The sequence below is a fragment of the Mytilus trossulus genome, chromosome 12 (genome assembly GCF_036588685.1).
Source record: "Mytilus trossulus isolate FHL-02 chromosome 12, PNRI_Mtr1.1.1.hap1, whole genome shotgun sequence".
Classification (NCBI taxonomy): domain Eukaryota; kingdom Metazoa; phylum Mollusca; class Bivalvia; order Mytilida; family Mytilidae; genus Mytilus; species Mytilus trossulus.
In genome coordinates this window covers 16,506,004-16,522,599 of record NC_086384.1, presented here as the reverse complement: position 1 = coordinate 16,522,599, position 16,596 = coordinate 16,506,004, and the positions used below count along the sequence as shown (strand labels likewise).

The following is a 16,596-nucleotide window of genomic DNA, read 5'->3' as shown; positions in this document are numbered from 1 at the left end:
GCATTTTATGCACAAAACTCCCACTAATATTTTAATAGATTTCAAATAAACAAGAATGCGTCCAAAGTACACAGATGTCCCACTCGCACTATCATTTTGCATGTTCCATGGACCGTGAAATTGGTTAATAATCTAATTTGGCATTAAAATTAGAAAGATCATATCATAAGCAACAAATGTACTAAGTTTCAAGTTGATTGGACTTCAGCTTCATCAAAAACTACCTTGACCAAAAACTTTAACCTGAACGAACAGACGGACAGACGAACGGACGAACAGATGCACAGACCAGAAAACATAATGCCCCTCTACTATCGTAGGTGGGGCATAAAAACACATCAAGGTATACACCAAAATTATTTCGAATTTTATATGTACAACATCATATGTAAGCCCCACAAAACGGTTTGAATGAATTATTTCCTCCTTGATGTCCTTCATGACAATAAAATCTTGAAAGAAACACATCACATTTTAAGAAGCAAAATTGCTATAAAAAGTCTGAGTAGTGAATTCAAATAAAATAAATCCAATAAATGCACAATGACACCAAAAGATTTAAAACATGGCAAATAATTATCCAAAATGAGAATCTTGAAGGATCATGTGAAGAAAAGAACAACATATCCCTCTGAAAATTTAAACTGTAAACACCTGAGCAGCTATTTCTTGTTTCACTGGCAGCTGGACAATACTATGTATAAGGGTTAGAATTTTAAAGAAGCATTTTGGTGTAAAAACAGTTTAAATTTTCAAACATAGTAATACATATTTATTTTAACCTTTAACTGATTTAGAATTTTAGGTAAACAATAGATAAATCATATATATCGGGGATTTAAAACAATGAAAACCAAAACTATTTTCTTCCCTATCAATTTTTATTAGAATAATCCTAGGTAAGAAAATCTTCAGGAAAAAAGCATGCTGAAACTTTGGGTTAGGTGAATAAAAATCTGTACAGGTAGAATCAAGGTATATTTAAATCTAACAATACCAACTGGTCAATTTAAATGTCCCTATTGTGTTGACAATTTTAAAAACAGGTTGAGCTATAGGTAAAATTTTACAGTAATACCTATAAGCAACTCGCTGTAAAATCAAAGAGCACATAAGTATATACAACTTCTTTGAAAAAGGACATTGCAAGTCAAAATGACATTCAAAATAATAACTAAACTAAATGCTCATTTCATTCTACTTTTAGCCATGTCAGCCATTTGTTGAAAGGCAGGGTCATCCATTACACACATGTTTTAAAACTAGATAACCCAATAATGGTTGTGGCTGAATAATATCAAAGGAGAAGATTTTAAAAAGTAGTCAGAGGCCAGGTGAGGTAAAAGTGGGGTACTTTTTATGGTCAGGAACATCATATAACTGTTTTCTGCTGCTAAGTTGTCGTTTGTTGATGTGGTTTATAACTGTTTTTGAGTTTTTGTTATAAAGATTAGACCATTGGTTTTCCCATTTAAATGGTTTTACACTAGTTATTTTTAGAGCCCTTTATAGCTTGCTATTCGGTCTCAGCCAAGGCTCAGTGTTGAAAACCATATCTTGACCTATAATGGTTTACTTTTATAAATTGTGACTTGAATGGAGAGTTGCCTCATTGGCACTCATACCACAAATTCCTATATCTATCATCTTATCATAATTAAAAATTAAACATACCATTATTACTTGAAACTGTATGATTACAAGATTCTGATTTTAGAAATTGATGAATTCTAAGATCCTGTTTGATCTGAACTTCTGCCCACACTGGTAATCTGTCTGTAGATCTTGGTATGTTCTTCTCATCAAGCCAAGCAGCCAAGGAAAATTCTAGGATAAATATACAAATTCATCAATATGACATAAACATTTTGATCTTGATACTGCAACTTGTAGTGCACATTCTGCTTATGATTCTGTAGCACCTAAGATCACCCATTATTCTTGGTAGGGTTGTGTCGGAAGTTCTTTAATTTTCTATGTAGTGTTTTGTGAACCAGTTGGTCTTCTTTTTGTCTTTCATTTTTAGCCATAGTGTTGACTTATGAGTTTTTAATGTCTTCTATGTATCTCCCATCTTATTTTTTACACATGTTTTAAATGTTTAAGTAGCTAATGTTCATTGGTTGTCTTTGTTGATGTGGTTCATGTTTGGTGGTTTTGCTTATATAGATTATAATGTTTTTTTATAAATTGTTATTTGGATGGGGAGTTGTCTCATTGGCACTCACACCCCATCTTCTTATATCTATAGACCGTTGCTTTTTCCTGTTTGAATGGTTTTACATTAGTCATTTTTGGGGCCCTCTATAGCTTGCTTTGCCTCTATGTTGAAGACCTAACTTTGACCTAGAATGGTTTACTTTTACAACTTGTGCTACACAATTTGATGAAATGAAGGAAATGTGTTTGAGGAATTTAACTGGTAGGTATCTTCCTTTGAATACTGTACATTCCATAGCTGACTTATAATTTTACCATTATCCTTTGATCTGTCACAAACTTCTTTACCAATCTTAAGACCATCCAGAATAATCTGTTTTACTGTGCAGTTGCCATTTGCTTCTAAACAAACCGAAATGGTCAGGAACATCATATAACTGTTTTCTGCTGCTAAGTTATAAGCAACAATTCTGAAATGGATAGAACACATAAATGTTACTGACCTAACAAGTATGCTAATAGAAATTAAGAGGAATAAAATAACCATGATTCCTCATCTGACATAATTTCCACTTTCCAAGGTACAGGTAGGTATCCTTTAAATTGTCATCAATAGGTCTGCATCCATTTACAGCACAATTGCTAAATTTGTGAAAACTCAAAAATAAAAATTTAACAATAAATTGGTTGTGATGAGATTTATGACTAAATGGGACTGAAACATAATAGCCAAAATCCAAAAACTTTGCTGATATTAAATTATAAAAGTAAATCATTTAATTCCCTAAATGCTATATTGGAATACCTATAATTTAACAAGAGTGCACACACTGAAATGTCTCGCCTTCTTTACTAATCATTGATATTATGTTGATAGTCCTAAGTATAAAGCTTGATTACAACTGTCACATAAACTTAACATTAACCAAGATAGCTAAACAAAAACCAATGAACCATGAAAATGAGGTCAAGGTTAGATGAACCATGCCAGGCAGACATGTACAGCTAACAATGCTTCCATACAACAAATATAGTTGACCTATTACTTAAAGTTTCAGAAAAATAGACCAAAACACAAAAACTTAACACTGTGCGATGAACCGTGAATTTGAGGTCATGGTCAAATAAAATCTGCGGGACTGACATTTAGATCATAATATATTTCAGTACACCAAATATAGTTGACCTTTGGCATATAATATTAGATAAAAAGACCAAAACTTAAAAAATTAACTTTGACCACTGAACCATGAAAATGAGGTCAAGGTCAGATGACATCTGCCCGCTAGACATGTACACCTTACAATCATTCCATACAACAAATATAGTAGACCTTTATTGCATAAAGCATGAGGAAAACAGACCAAAACACAAAAACTTAACTATAACCACTGAACCATGAAAATGAGGTCAAGGTCAGATGACATCTGCCCGCTAGACATGTACACCTTACAATCATTCCATACAACAAATATAGTAGACCTATTGCATAAAGTATGAGAAAAAACAGACCAAAACACAAAAACTTAACTATAACCACTGAACCATGAAAATGAGGTCAAGGTCAGATGACATCTGCCCACTAGACATGTACACCTTACAATCATTCCATACAACAAATATAGTAGACCTATTGCATAAAGCATGAGAAAAAACAGACCAAAACACAAAAACTTAACTATAACCACTGAACCATGAAAATGAGGTCAAGGTCAGATGACATCTGCCCGCTAGACATGTACACCTTACAATCATTCCATACAACAAATATAGTAGACCTATATTGCATAAAGTATGAGGAAAACAGACCAAAACACAAAAACTTAACTATAACCACTGAACCATGAAAATGAGGTCAAGGTCAGATGACATCTGCCCACTAGACATGTACACCTTACAATCATTCCATACAACAAATATAGTAGACCTATTGCATAAAGTATGAGAAAAAACAGACCAAAACACAAAAACTTAACTATAACCACTGAACCATGAAAATGAGGTCAAGGTCAGATGACATCTGCCCACTAGACATGTACACCTTACAATCATTCCATACAACAAATATAGTAGACCTATTGCATAAAGCATGAGAAAAAACAGACCAAAACACAAAAACTTAACTATAACCACTGAACCATGAAAATGAGGTCAAGGTCAGATGACATCTGCCCGCTAGACATGTACACCTTACAATCATTCCATACAACAAATATAGTAGACCTATATTGCATAAAGTATGAGGAAAACAGACCTAAACACAAAAACTTAACTATAACCACTGAACCATGAAAATTAGGTCAAGGTCAGGTGACACCTGCCAGTTGGACTTGTACACCTTACAGTCCTTCCATACACCAAATATACTAGCCCTATTGCTTATAGTGTCTCGAGATATGGACTTGACCACCAAAACTTAACCTTGTTTACCGATCCATGAAATGAGGTCCAGGTCAAGTGAAAACTGTCTGACGGACATGAGGACCTTGCAAGGTATGCACATACCAAATATAGTTATCCTATTACTTATAATAAGAGAGGATTCAAGATTACAAAAATTCTGAACTTTTTTTTCAAGTGGTCACTGAACCATGAAAATGAGGTCAAGGACATTGGACATGTGACTGACGGGAACTTCGTATCATGAGGCATCTATATACAAAGTATGAAGCATCCAGGTCTTTCACCTTCTAAAATATAAACCTTTTAAGAAGTGAGCTAACACCACCGCCGCCGGATCACTATCCCTATGTCTAGCTTTCTGCAACAGAAGTTGCAGGCTCGACAATAAACTGTGTCAAACTGCTAAAGTTGAACTCAGGTTAGTCTGATAATTTGAATCAATGAATTTCTCACAGCAACATAGGCTTCATTTGTACAGGTTCTAAAACATTTCTTAACAAACTTTGGTTTATAGTGTACAATAATAAAGCATCATTCTAAAATTTAAACTTACTCAGTTCTTAGGATACCTACAAGTCCGTGTTTCAATTTGGTACCTAAAATAAACAAAAATATTAAATATTGAACTAAATCTTATTCTTTGTTGATATAAATGTATTTAAATGTATTTAATGAATGTCTATGTTTATCTCTATAATATCTTGATTGACTGTTGATTGCTTTCTGTCCATTCAAATTTTATTATGTATAAAACTTATAAATCACACAGTGTAGATACTATTCTATACGCTATCCGGAAGTCGCGATTTTCGAAGCGAGGATTTCAAACTGGCTAACAGAACGGTTTTGTTTTGGTGCATTTTCTCATCATTTGTTTACTCCTATATCTATAAAGTGTTTTGCACATCTTAAATGTATGTATAGCATCATAAATATGAGTAACTGTAACAAAAACATGCAGTAGACTATGAAATATACGTGTGCATCACACCAACTTCATAGAAAAAAAGTGAAATCGATGGACAATTTTGCTCCCGTAGTACAAAGCAAATGATATTTTATTGCAAATATTTGCATCAGTTTACAGTTAAATATATACTGTTTCAATATTCTTACCTATATAAGTAGAATTTTCGTATTTCAAATAAAAAATATGCTTTCCGTGAAGATCCCAAAATAAATTACTGTACGATCAGTCTAAAAGTGACTGTATTCTAGTAGTGATTTCAGATTTTTTGTCTGTATGACCAGTCGTGATTTTGAAGGAAAAAAACCAACGGCAATTTGAAGGTATATACGTGTCTATGTGATATTATGATTGTGTCCATGGAACTATAACGTGTAATTTCTTTCATCAAACAATACAAAAATATTTCTGATGATTTTTGTAGACGGCAAAATAATTATATGTTGTTCCGTCAGTCTTATTTAAAATCAAATACCTAAAAAGCAATACATGATTTGCTTGTGGATTTTTTATTAGTGTGTCGTTGCAGTTATCTGTTTAAATATTACATTTTTAAAGACTATTTACACCGTCTGTCGTTGACCAATTGGTGATAACATAAGGAAATTTGATTTATTAAATTATAGTTTATACACAATACAATGTATCTGTTATCAATGATTTCAGCAGGCAGGTATCTAGTCTATTCTTAGGCAATTACATAACATCTATTTTTAGCTTAGTAGGAATAGTGCCCTAGAGGGGGGTTAGAGTATTGTTGATGAATTGAGAGGAAGCATCGTTGTATTTGATGCATTACAATCAGTTATTTTACTGTTTTCGAACCATATTCGAAATTGTTTTATTTTTTATGTTAACGGATATTGACATGGATATACGTTTCTTTGGAATAGTGATTGGATATTGTACATTTGATTGAGTAATTTTTATCACTTCAATATCACTTTCCAAGTGCGTGCTATGGGTACGCGCCCAGGTAACACAGATAATCGTATTATGATCTTTAATATTTCGAAACTGGATTAACTCTTCTTGTAGAGTTGAGAACAAGAACATAGATGTCCAGCTCACGCTATGAGATGACTGATTGACCTTATTTCGATATCGAGACATTCGGCCATGACAGCATTTTCAAGTGCGCGATCCCACAATGCAACGCATATATGTAAACAATAACAATAATTGGAATAGAACTACGATTGAGTAGACTAAGTGTGTAAACGTTCGTTCAATATTTAATACACATCTTGATTAATAAATAACTGTTTGTCAGCATTTTCCAAAATGTCAGTATCATTACAAGTTTCCCGTACGTTATGCCCGCAGTTTTATCGCTATGTCGACGGCATTCAATATTCCATAACACTACGTTTGAACTCATGCTATATCAGTATACACACTAGCTATGTATACACATTCCATTTGCCTTAATGCTTACTTTCTTTGATAAGCAGCCGATAAGCATGTTTCTACCGCCCAGGCTCAGGAGTCAATGATCGTGATACATGAGATATATACGATATGTTATGGTTATTATGCAGAACCTCTGCCTCTGGCGGACACTTTGTTTCAACCTAGAATATATAGTTCCAATTAGTCCTTACATTGTATTAATTCAGCAGTTCTTCAACACTAGCACAAGGACTGAGGGAACGCTTAGATCATACAGAACACTTCGGGTTTACCATATACTAGTATACAGGTTTATCATATACTACTGTAGAGTAGGGTGTGAAGAGCAGCATGGAGATTCGAGGACATGTATACTCAAGCACGTATATGTCTGAACTTCTTAAGGATATGCAACTGAATGTATTGTATTGGTGGAAACTTTGCCTTTGTTAAGTATAAGTAATATTTTTTATTTTAGTGATAAGCAAAACATACATTTGTAATAACAGCAGATACATACATGTATATAATGAGTAATACTATGTATCAATGTCATATTTTAGCACATAGAATCACACAGTATCCTATCTCTATTCAAGATGGTTCCACACCGACAGAGATCTCTTCAGGTTAACATTTCGTACAATATAGTATGAATTTATATTTATATGTACATGTATTATATTTCAGCACATACATGTAGTACAGAAACACACAGTTTTTATCATGTTCATATATCGCTGTTCTATTTGCTATCTCTATACTAGATTATTTTACACATGCCAGGATCTCCCAAGATGGACATTTCTCAGTATAGTTTTGCATACATGTATGTACTTATTTTATATGTATTATATTTCAGCACATAGTACATGTAGCACACAGTATTTATCATGTTTATATCTTTAGTCTAGATTGCTCCACACATGCAGGGATCTCCTCAGGTGTACATTTCATACAGTACAGTTAATTTACATATATTATATTTCAGGTCGTACCTGCTGGATCGCTCCAGGTCATTCATTCTCTTTATGTATATTGTACGTATTGTACTACGCCTGCTGGATCGCCACAGGTTGTACTACCCCTGCTGGATCGCCACAGGTCATTCATTCTCTTTATGTATACTGTACTACACCTGATGGATTGCCACAGGTCATTCTATTTATGTATACTGTACTACACCTGCTGGATCGCCACAGGTCATTCTATTTATGTATACTGTACTACACCTGCTGGATCGCCACAGGTCATTCTATTTATTTATGGGTATTGTACTACGCCTGCTAGATCGCCACAGGTCATTCTTTCTTATTATGTATATTGTTCTACATCTGCTGGATCGCTCCAGGTCATTCATTCTCTTTGTATATTGTACGTATTGTACTACGCCTGCTGGATCGCCACAGGTCATTCATTCTCTTTATGTATACTGTACTACACCTGCTGGATCGCCACAGGTCATTCTATTTATGTATACTGTATTACACCTGCTGGATCGCCACAGGTCATTTTATCTATTTATGAGTATTGTACTACGCCTGCTAGATCGCCACAGGTCATTCTTTCTTATTACACAGGTTATTTTATTTATGTGTATTGTACTACGCTTGCTGGATCGCCACAGGTTTTTTATTTATTTATATATATTGTACTACCCCTGCTGGATCGCCACAGGTTATTTTATTTATGTATATTGTACTACATCTGCTGGATCGCCACAGATTATTTTATTTATGTATATTGTACTACACCTGCTGGATAGCCACAGGTTATTTTATTTATGTGTATTGTATTACGCCTGCTGGATCGCCACAGGTCGTACTACCCCTGCTGGATTGCCACAGGTCATTCATTCTTTTTATTTCTCAGTATAGTAATGCATACATGTATGTATTTATTTTATATGTATTATATTTCAGCAGATAGTACATATAGCACACAGTATTTATCATGTTTATATCTTTAGTCTAGATTGATCCACACATGCAGGGATCGCTCCAGGTGTACATTTCATACAGTACAGTTATATATATTATATTTCAGGTCGTACCTGCTGGATCGCTCCAGATCATTCATTCTCTTTATGTATATTGTACTACACCTGCTGGATCGCCACAGGTCTTATTGTACCTGCTGCATCGCCACAGATCATTCATTATCTTTATGTATACTGTACTATACGCCTGCTGGATCGCCACAGGTTAATTTATTTATGTGTATTGTACTACGCCTGCTGGATCGTCACAGGTCATATTATCTTTTATTATGTATTAATGTGTTATATTTAACTCAGCTAGTATTTCACTTAGACCCTCTTGTTAAAGGATTACTAAGACTTCCCAGGTTGTTTCTTTTCTTTTATTTTTACAGGAAAATACAGATACAGATATTTAAACCTTCGTTTTTCGGATGAAGACTTCAGAACTTATAGCACCGGTATATATGAGACAACAATACCCTGATGCCTGCCTTCATATATAGTATAATGTGTTAGACAACAGTTCAACTTTTGTTTATTTTAACTTATCGTTTTCGGATGCAGAATTCAGAACTATTAAGCACTAGACATGAGGATAGCTATATCTTGATGCAGACTTCAGAACTATATAGCACCGTTTATATAAGGAGGACGATACCTTGATTCATGCATTCATAGTTAATGTGTCAGAACTACAGTCACACTTCTTTAAACATTAAACGCAAGAATTTTAACTACATGTATGTAAGACAGTTTTATTTTATCCGTCTGGGTAAGAGAGAAGTGATTATTGTGAGCACTCTTTCAGAACTAGTAGAGGGTTCGTTCTAAAGCACAACAGGAAGGTGTGGTTATTGGAATTATTGTATTGTTAATGTCATTTTTTTTTCTTTTTTTACATTTGTATTTGCTACCATTATTATTTCTTGGGGGCTTTCATTCTTTCATTTTATGAACTCATTTCATTTGGCTTTTAATTCCAGGGGAATCATACTCCCCCAATTCAATAATACATCAGATAGGTTAATTCCTGTCGAGGAACAAATTGTATTTTAAGTAGTATTTTTTACTACGCTGGGATCGCCCAGGAGCAATTAGGTTCATTCCTGTCGAGGAATGTAGGTTCATTCCTGGGGATCGCCCCAGGAAACACATAGGCTCATTCCTGGGGATCGCCCCAGGAAACACATAGGTTCATTCCTGGGGATCGCCCCAGGAAACACATAGGCTCATTCCTGGGGATCGCCCCAGGAAACACATAGGCTCATTCCTGGGGATCGCCCCAGGAAACACATAGGTTCATTCCTGGGGATCGCCCCAGGAAACACATAGGCTCATTCCTGGGGATCGCCCCAGGAAACACATAGGCTCATTCCTGGGGATCGCCCCAGGAAACACATAGGTTCATTCCTGGGGATCGCCCCAGGAACATTTTTTACTAATCGCATATTTTTATTTTTCTCATATTTTGATAAGTTTTGAATTTATTTTCTCATATTTTGAATAGTTTGAAATGTTTATTTCAATTCTCTTAAGTGAATGAGTAGCCCCCAGAAAGCCAATAATGTATTATATAGTTTGTCATATAATGTAGAAAAATATGTACGGTTATGATACAGTTTATTTTAATATTTAGTTGTAGTTTTAGTATGTTTTGATATTTGAATAATAAAACATATATCTTAAATTGTGTTGTGTATAAACATCAAGCTTTTCTCTTTTAAAATGACAAAAAATAGAAAGAGAAAGCTTTGTTGGAAAACTTTAGGTATTGAGCAAAGAATTAACGAAATTATACCCTGCCACTTCTATAGTCCATGTTTTGGAAAAAAATAGACCACCAAAAAAACTAAATTATAGGTGCACAGGGGCATCATTCAATAACGAATATGTGGAAGTTTTATTAATATATGGTAAGTTTTTGAAAGTTGCATATAGTAAATTGGTATTACCCAATAAGGTAGTGGAAAAGTCCTTATCATGGAACTAGGAAACTGCTGAATTTTCGAAAAATAAAAAAAAGAGGTGCACAATTTAATCAAATGATAAGGAATCTGAAAAAGATTCATTAAGTTATGACAAGTGTCTGAAGGAAGATGTGGATATAAAATAGGTACGCCCAATATAAGGTTATGACAAAGTCCGTATTTTAGATATAAAAACATCAAAAATATTTTAACCAAAAATTCGAAATAGAAGGTCCATAATACATTAATTGATTAAAAATGGAGCAATTTTAGAAAAGTTTAACAATTGGTTTTGGAGGTAACGGTTGGAAATACCTGATGGGTGCCCCCATATAATCTAATGTTCAAGTCCGTATCTTATACAAAGAAACCCCATAAAAGATTTTTAATAAAATTCGAAATACATTCCTTTTTTTATATAAATAAGGCCGTTAATTTTCTCGTTTAAATTGTTTAACATTGTCATTTCGGGGTATTTTATTGACAATTGGGATCCGACGGTTTGAAACTCTTTCTTTAACTTTCAATGCATTTGTATGGAAACATTTTTGTAATCCTCTTTTCTCCTGGATTGGACCCCCTCTCCATTTAAAAATGTCTGGAAACCCCAATGTATATTAAGTGGTTTATGAGGAGATGCCCTTACAAAACCGCGAAACATGTTGTACTGGTCCAACGGACGAACGGAAAGACGGACTTCATTATCACTATAAACCACCGCTTTACAAAGTGGTGTACAATTGCATGTGAAAGAGACATATCTACATCCAAAACAAAGTGAAGGAACTGTGATCCATTATAGGCTACAGTACGGCCTCAAATGTTTGTATAACAATTAAATCTGTGTGTTTGTACAATTTTAAGTATAACGGAGGACATTTCTGAAACTTATATAAACAAACAAAACTTCCTCTTATTTCAGCAACATTCAAACATCCTTATACTTAATGAAGTAAGTCGAGTACACCCTATCAAGCTTAAACATGATTCATAAGTTTTCAGGATGTGAATTTATTGAAATATATTTGTGTTATTTATAAAAATTGCCCCCTTCAAATGTATCGCAAATAACTTTGAAATCACCACTAGAATACAGAGAAATAAAGACTGATCATACAGTTTCAAAATATACAAGCGAGACTGATCGTACAGTGAGAAATTCAAACAAGTGTAATTTTCTTATTTCTGGCTTCAAAGATCTTGCTGAAACTTTTACCACCACTAACAATATACTTTATTTAGTTAATTAAGTCTGGGTTTTACGTTAATTTGTACAGTAAGGGTGCAAAAAGATTGTTTTTAGGTTCTCAGACTGATTTTCCTTAGTGATGCACTTGAAAATCTCTTGATTAAGGCAAAGATACGAATAATGAATGTGCTAAATTTAATTATAAACCATTTGTGAATATAGATGTCAGCTGAAATGATCATTAAGCAATGTACAGATGAACATCTTACCGTTTAATATAGTATATCCAACAAATTTAGAATGTGATCCAAAAAGTTCTCGCTTCAAAAATGGTGACTTCTGGATAGCGTACAGAATAGTATCTACACTGTGAATCATATTTCAACACTATGAGGAAGCATAATAAACATCTTAGAACAAATAAACTTTATTCCAAAACCATTTTAGACTTGCCCCATTTGTAATCCACCAATGATATTTCTTCTGACAATCTTTCTAGTTTGATAGTCAGTATACTGCTACAATGGTCTAGAGACATTGATACTTCCATTGTCCTTCCAAGATCTTCTACATCAACACAACACTTCATCTTGTTACATGCAGCATCAAGGTTACAGCTTACAGGTCCGCTCAAATTTTTCAGACCTTCAGTGGTTGGGCAAACTAAGGTGAATTAAAAATCATTTTAAACTGCTGCCTTACTCTTCAAATTCTAAGCAAGCAAGCTTGATTGAACAAAACATGCATAGTAAACTACATAAGGGATATGATACAATTTTGAAAATTTAATCTGATTTATAATTGATTGATCAAATTAATTTGTGATTGATGAAAATCCAGTGACAAATATCTCGTACTTGAATAACATGGAAATAAAAAATCTGAATTAAAGTTTATTGTATAATGTTAACATAGTATTATATATTTAAAGTTAAAGCCCCCATTCTCAAAGTTCTAATAACATTATTTTTTTTCTGCTTACATGAGTTCCATCCATTGGTGGCTAGAATGTATGGATCAATGGAGCGATTACATCTATCAGACAGCAGGTAGAAAGACAAACCAAGATATTCAAATAACTCAGACACATCAACACTGGTCAAGCTGTCATTCTTTGAAATCCCAGATTCATTCCTCCATCTTTCTAGTGAGAAATCTGAAAAGAAACTGAAAGTTTTAAGAAGTTTCTTCTACCACTACCAGCATGCTCTAGTAGGGTATCCCACCTTAGGTCATAAGATCACATATAAAAGATGTCTCAGGTCACCGTCTCACAGATTTGACCATGTAGGAGAAACCTACATAAATGCTTCAATAATTAATTAATACATTAAAAGATCAACAAATTTTAGGGTCAATAGTTACCGCCATATTATATCTATAAATGAAAAAAATATGAGAAATAACGGAGATGTAACTTAACATTGTATAGATTAAACAGACAATTTTTATTGATACCTACTTATTAAACTAGGTTTCAAGGCAAGTGGGTGATTTTGTTTGTATTTAACCCTTTCAACGCTACACAAAAAAATAAAAAAATGGCTGCTGCATTTTTTGTGTGTTCATTCATTAGAACAGTATATTCCTTTTCAGACTGCTGTATCTTTTTTATTATAAGAGATACAGAGAAAGTTATTGCATGAAAAATGATCAGGAGAGTATGAACTGTCATGTTAGGCAGTTATGTCAGTAAATTTTTTATCAGGTTACCTGCATTTTCAGGTGATTAACAGGTAAAAGGTATAATTTATTAGGTCCCTGCCTCAGGCGGGTCGCCCTATAGTGATCAGTCTGTCCGTCCGTCCGTCTGTCCATCCGTAACACTTTAACTTTGTGTCCGCTCTATATCTTGAGAACCGTTATGATTTCAAAGTTTATACTTGACATCCATTTTAACCAACACCAGAGGGTGTGTCATGATGTATGTACAACTTCCTAGGTCAAAGGTCAAGGTCAAAAACTTTGATTTCAGTTGACAACCCTGTGTCCTTTGGTGAAGACCGTGTCCGATCTATATCTTGACAACCATTATGATTTCAAAGTTTAAACTTGACATCCATTTTAACCAACACCAGAGGGTGTCATGATGTATGTTCAACTTCCTAGGTTAAAGGTCAAGGTCAAAAACTTTGGTTTTAGTTGACAACCCTGTGTCCTTCGGTGAAGACCGTGTCCAATCTATATCTTGAGAACCGTTATGATTTCAAAGTTTATACTTGAAATCCATTTAACCAACACCAGAGAGTGTGTCATGATGTATGTACAACTTCCTAGGTCAAAGGTCACGGTCAAAAACTTTGGTTTCAATTGACAACCCCGTGTCCTGTGGTGAAGATCGTGTCTGCTCCATATCTAGATAACCGTTATGATTTTATACTTAATACTTAACATGTTTATTAACCAACACCAGAGGGTGTGTCATGATGTATGTACAACTTCCTAGGTCAAAGGTCAAGGTCAAAAACTTTGGTTTCAGTTGACAACCCCCTGTCCCGTGTCTAGATAACCGATAACCGTTATGATTTCAAAGTTTATACTTGACATCCATTTTAACCAACACCAGAGGGCGTGTCATAATGTATGTACAACTTCCTAGGTCAAAGGTCTGTCTGTCTGTTGGTCTGTCCATCACTAACAAATTTGATCCACACTATATTTTGAGAGGACAGCTTTATTCCACAATTTTCCTGATAGAAATAATTTGCCTCTTTGTGTTATATTTTTCTTAAAGTGAAATCCATATTTTTCAAAAAGTTGAAGCCCCTCAGCAATTTTTCATTTTTTAACCATTTAATTGGCATTTTTTTTTGGTTGGTCATAGTATATTGAAGGCATAATTCTAAAAATATGTGACAAATATCAATTGGGCAGCACCTTTAAACATATTGTTCAAACATCAATCCATATATCCAGAAGTCGATCACCTTAGAGTAGTCAACAATGAGTTCACATCATGCAGTCATATCACTATTATACTATGAAAGTCAGTTGAGAATATTTATCAGTTTTAACTTAAAATCTTAGAATAAACTCACGCATAAGACTATGTAATAACTTTAAATAATGCTTCATATCAGATTATCCATACAACTTATTTACCCCACGTTATTGACAGCGGGGCCCACAGAGATGGCTCCCATCTCAATGGTATCTAGTTACATTTGTGTTGAATTTTGAATGTAAACTACTTTTAGTCTTCATCTATTTTGTTGTTTTATCTGCCATACAATAAAGAAGACACCAATTGCTCGATTCCGTAGCGTATTGCACGATACACAACATATTATGTAATCGTGGCACAAATCAGTGGCTCCGTCCTCAAAATATTCAGTCAACCTCAGTTTTCCCCTCCTTTTTCTAGTCTCGTAATGATCGATCAACTCATATTTGCCACACAAATTTAATTTTATAAACACATTAAGATAACAAGAAACCTTTTACTAATCCTTGTTGTCTGTTTCGCCATAGAAATGCTGAAATATTTCCATATTTACAGCTTTGTTTCCGTTTACACCATTTGTCAAAATATTTGTTTTTATTTTCCTTCAATTTTCCTTCTACTGCATGATTTTACAATAAAAATTGCCAGATTTCAAGCGCAAATGAGACCTTGCATATCCTCTAATCATACAATGAAAAATATGAGAGGACCCGAATGAAATCCGAATGTTTTAAGAGTCCTTAGGAAAAATCCGTTGTCATCGCCGCATATGCCGCAAATAGCAGTGACGGACGGTGTATGTCATCGCGTTGAAAGGGTTAATATATATTCTAATTGAAAAAACTTTTAAAAGTGTAATTAGTTTGAACATATTTCAATGAGATACCTTCTTTTACAAATCCACCATTACCAGAGCATTGCATAACTGGTAGCATAGTGTTCTGCAATATCATATAGTCCTGCTCACATGGGCCTTGACTCTCAGTACATATACTTATATTTTTGGATACAAGATAGGAATGCTTCTCCTCAAGGTAGTCAATGATTATTCTGGTAATAAAACAAACATGAGTAAAATTTCAAATTGGAGACTATATCCATCTTTCTATTATGTCTCTCGATCTATCTTTATATCAACAAATATTTTATACATGTATACATTTTTGATTAATTTGATCTAAACTTTTTAAATTGCCATTTCAATATATGTGTGAAAGATGTCTAAAATGTATTTTAACATACATTATATTATTCTTAACAATGAATAAAATTTAAGTAGCTTACACATCTAAATTTAGGTTTTTTAATGTGTATGAAACTTGTTACATTTTTAGACATTACATACTTTATGTTTACAATTCCTGCCAGTGAAAACTGTTGAACTTCACCTACAATATAAAAAATAAATAAATTGAAGATAACAAAAATATCAAATAGTATAAGAAATCAACTTTGATATAATCCTTTTCTAAATTTTTAGCCCCAAAAGTTTCTGTATCTTAAACTGGTAATCTTCCTATTAAGACTTTTTTTCTTTTATAAAGCAGCTAGTGGTATCTAAGCAAAATATTTACTCAACTAAATAAAAATATT

At 33.7% G+C, this 16,596-nt stretch overlaps 1 protein-coding gene and 1 long non-coding RNA gene across 2 annotated transcripts in view; one reads left to right on the top strand and one right to left on the bottom strand.

Annotated features, from left to right (window-relative positions):
- Positions 1-5,033, bottom strand: part of LOC134692259 (uncharacterized) — a 100,356-nt gene extending 95,323 nt beyond the window's left edge. The window contains exons 1-3 of the mRNA XM_063552709.1: positions 5,017-5,033; positions 2,476-2,630; positions 1,675-1,827 (exon numbers count right to left, since the gene is read on the bottom strand). Of these exons, the coding sequence (XP_063408779.1) occupies positions 1,675-1,827; positions 2,476-2,630; positions 5,017-5,033 (325 nt within the window). The remainder of the gene's footprint in view (positions 1-1,674; positions 1,828-2,475; positions 2,631-5,016) is intronic.
- Positions 5,034-6,134: 1,101 nt separating this feature from the next.
- On the top strand, positions 6,135-10,590 carry LOC134692790 (uncharacterized). Its single transcript, XR_010102269.1, has 2 exons — positions 6,135-7,997; positions 8,332-10,590. It is a non-coding gene; the product is annotated as an uncharacterized LOC134692790 (long non-coding RNA).
- Positions 10,591-16,596: the final 6,006 nt, after the last annotated feature.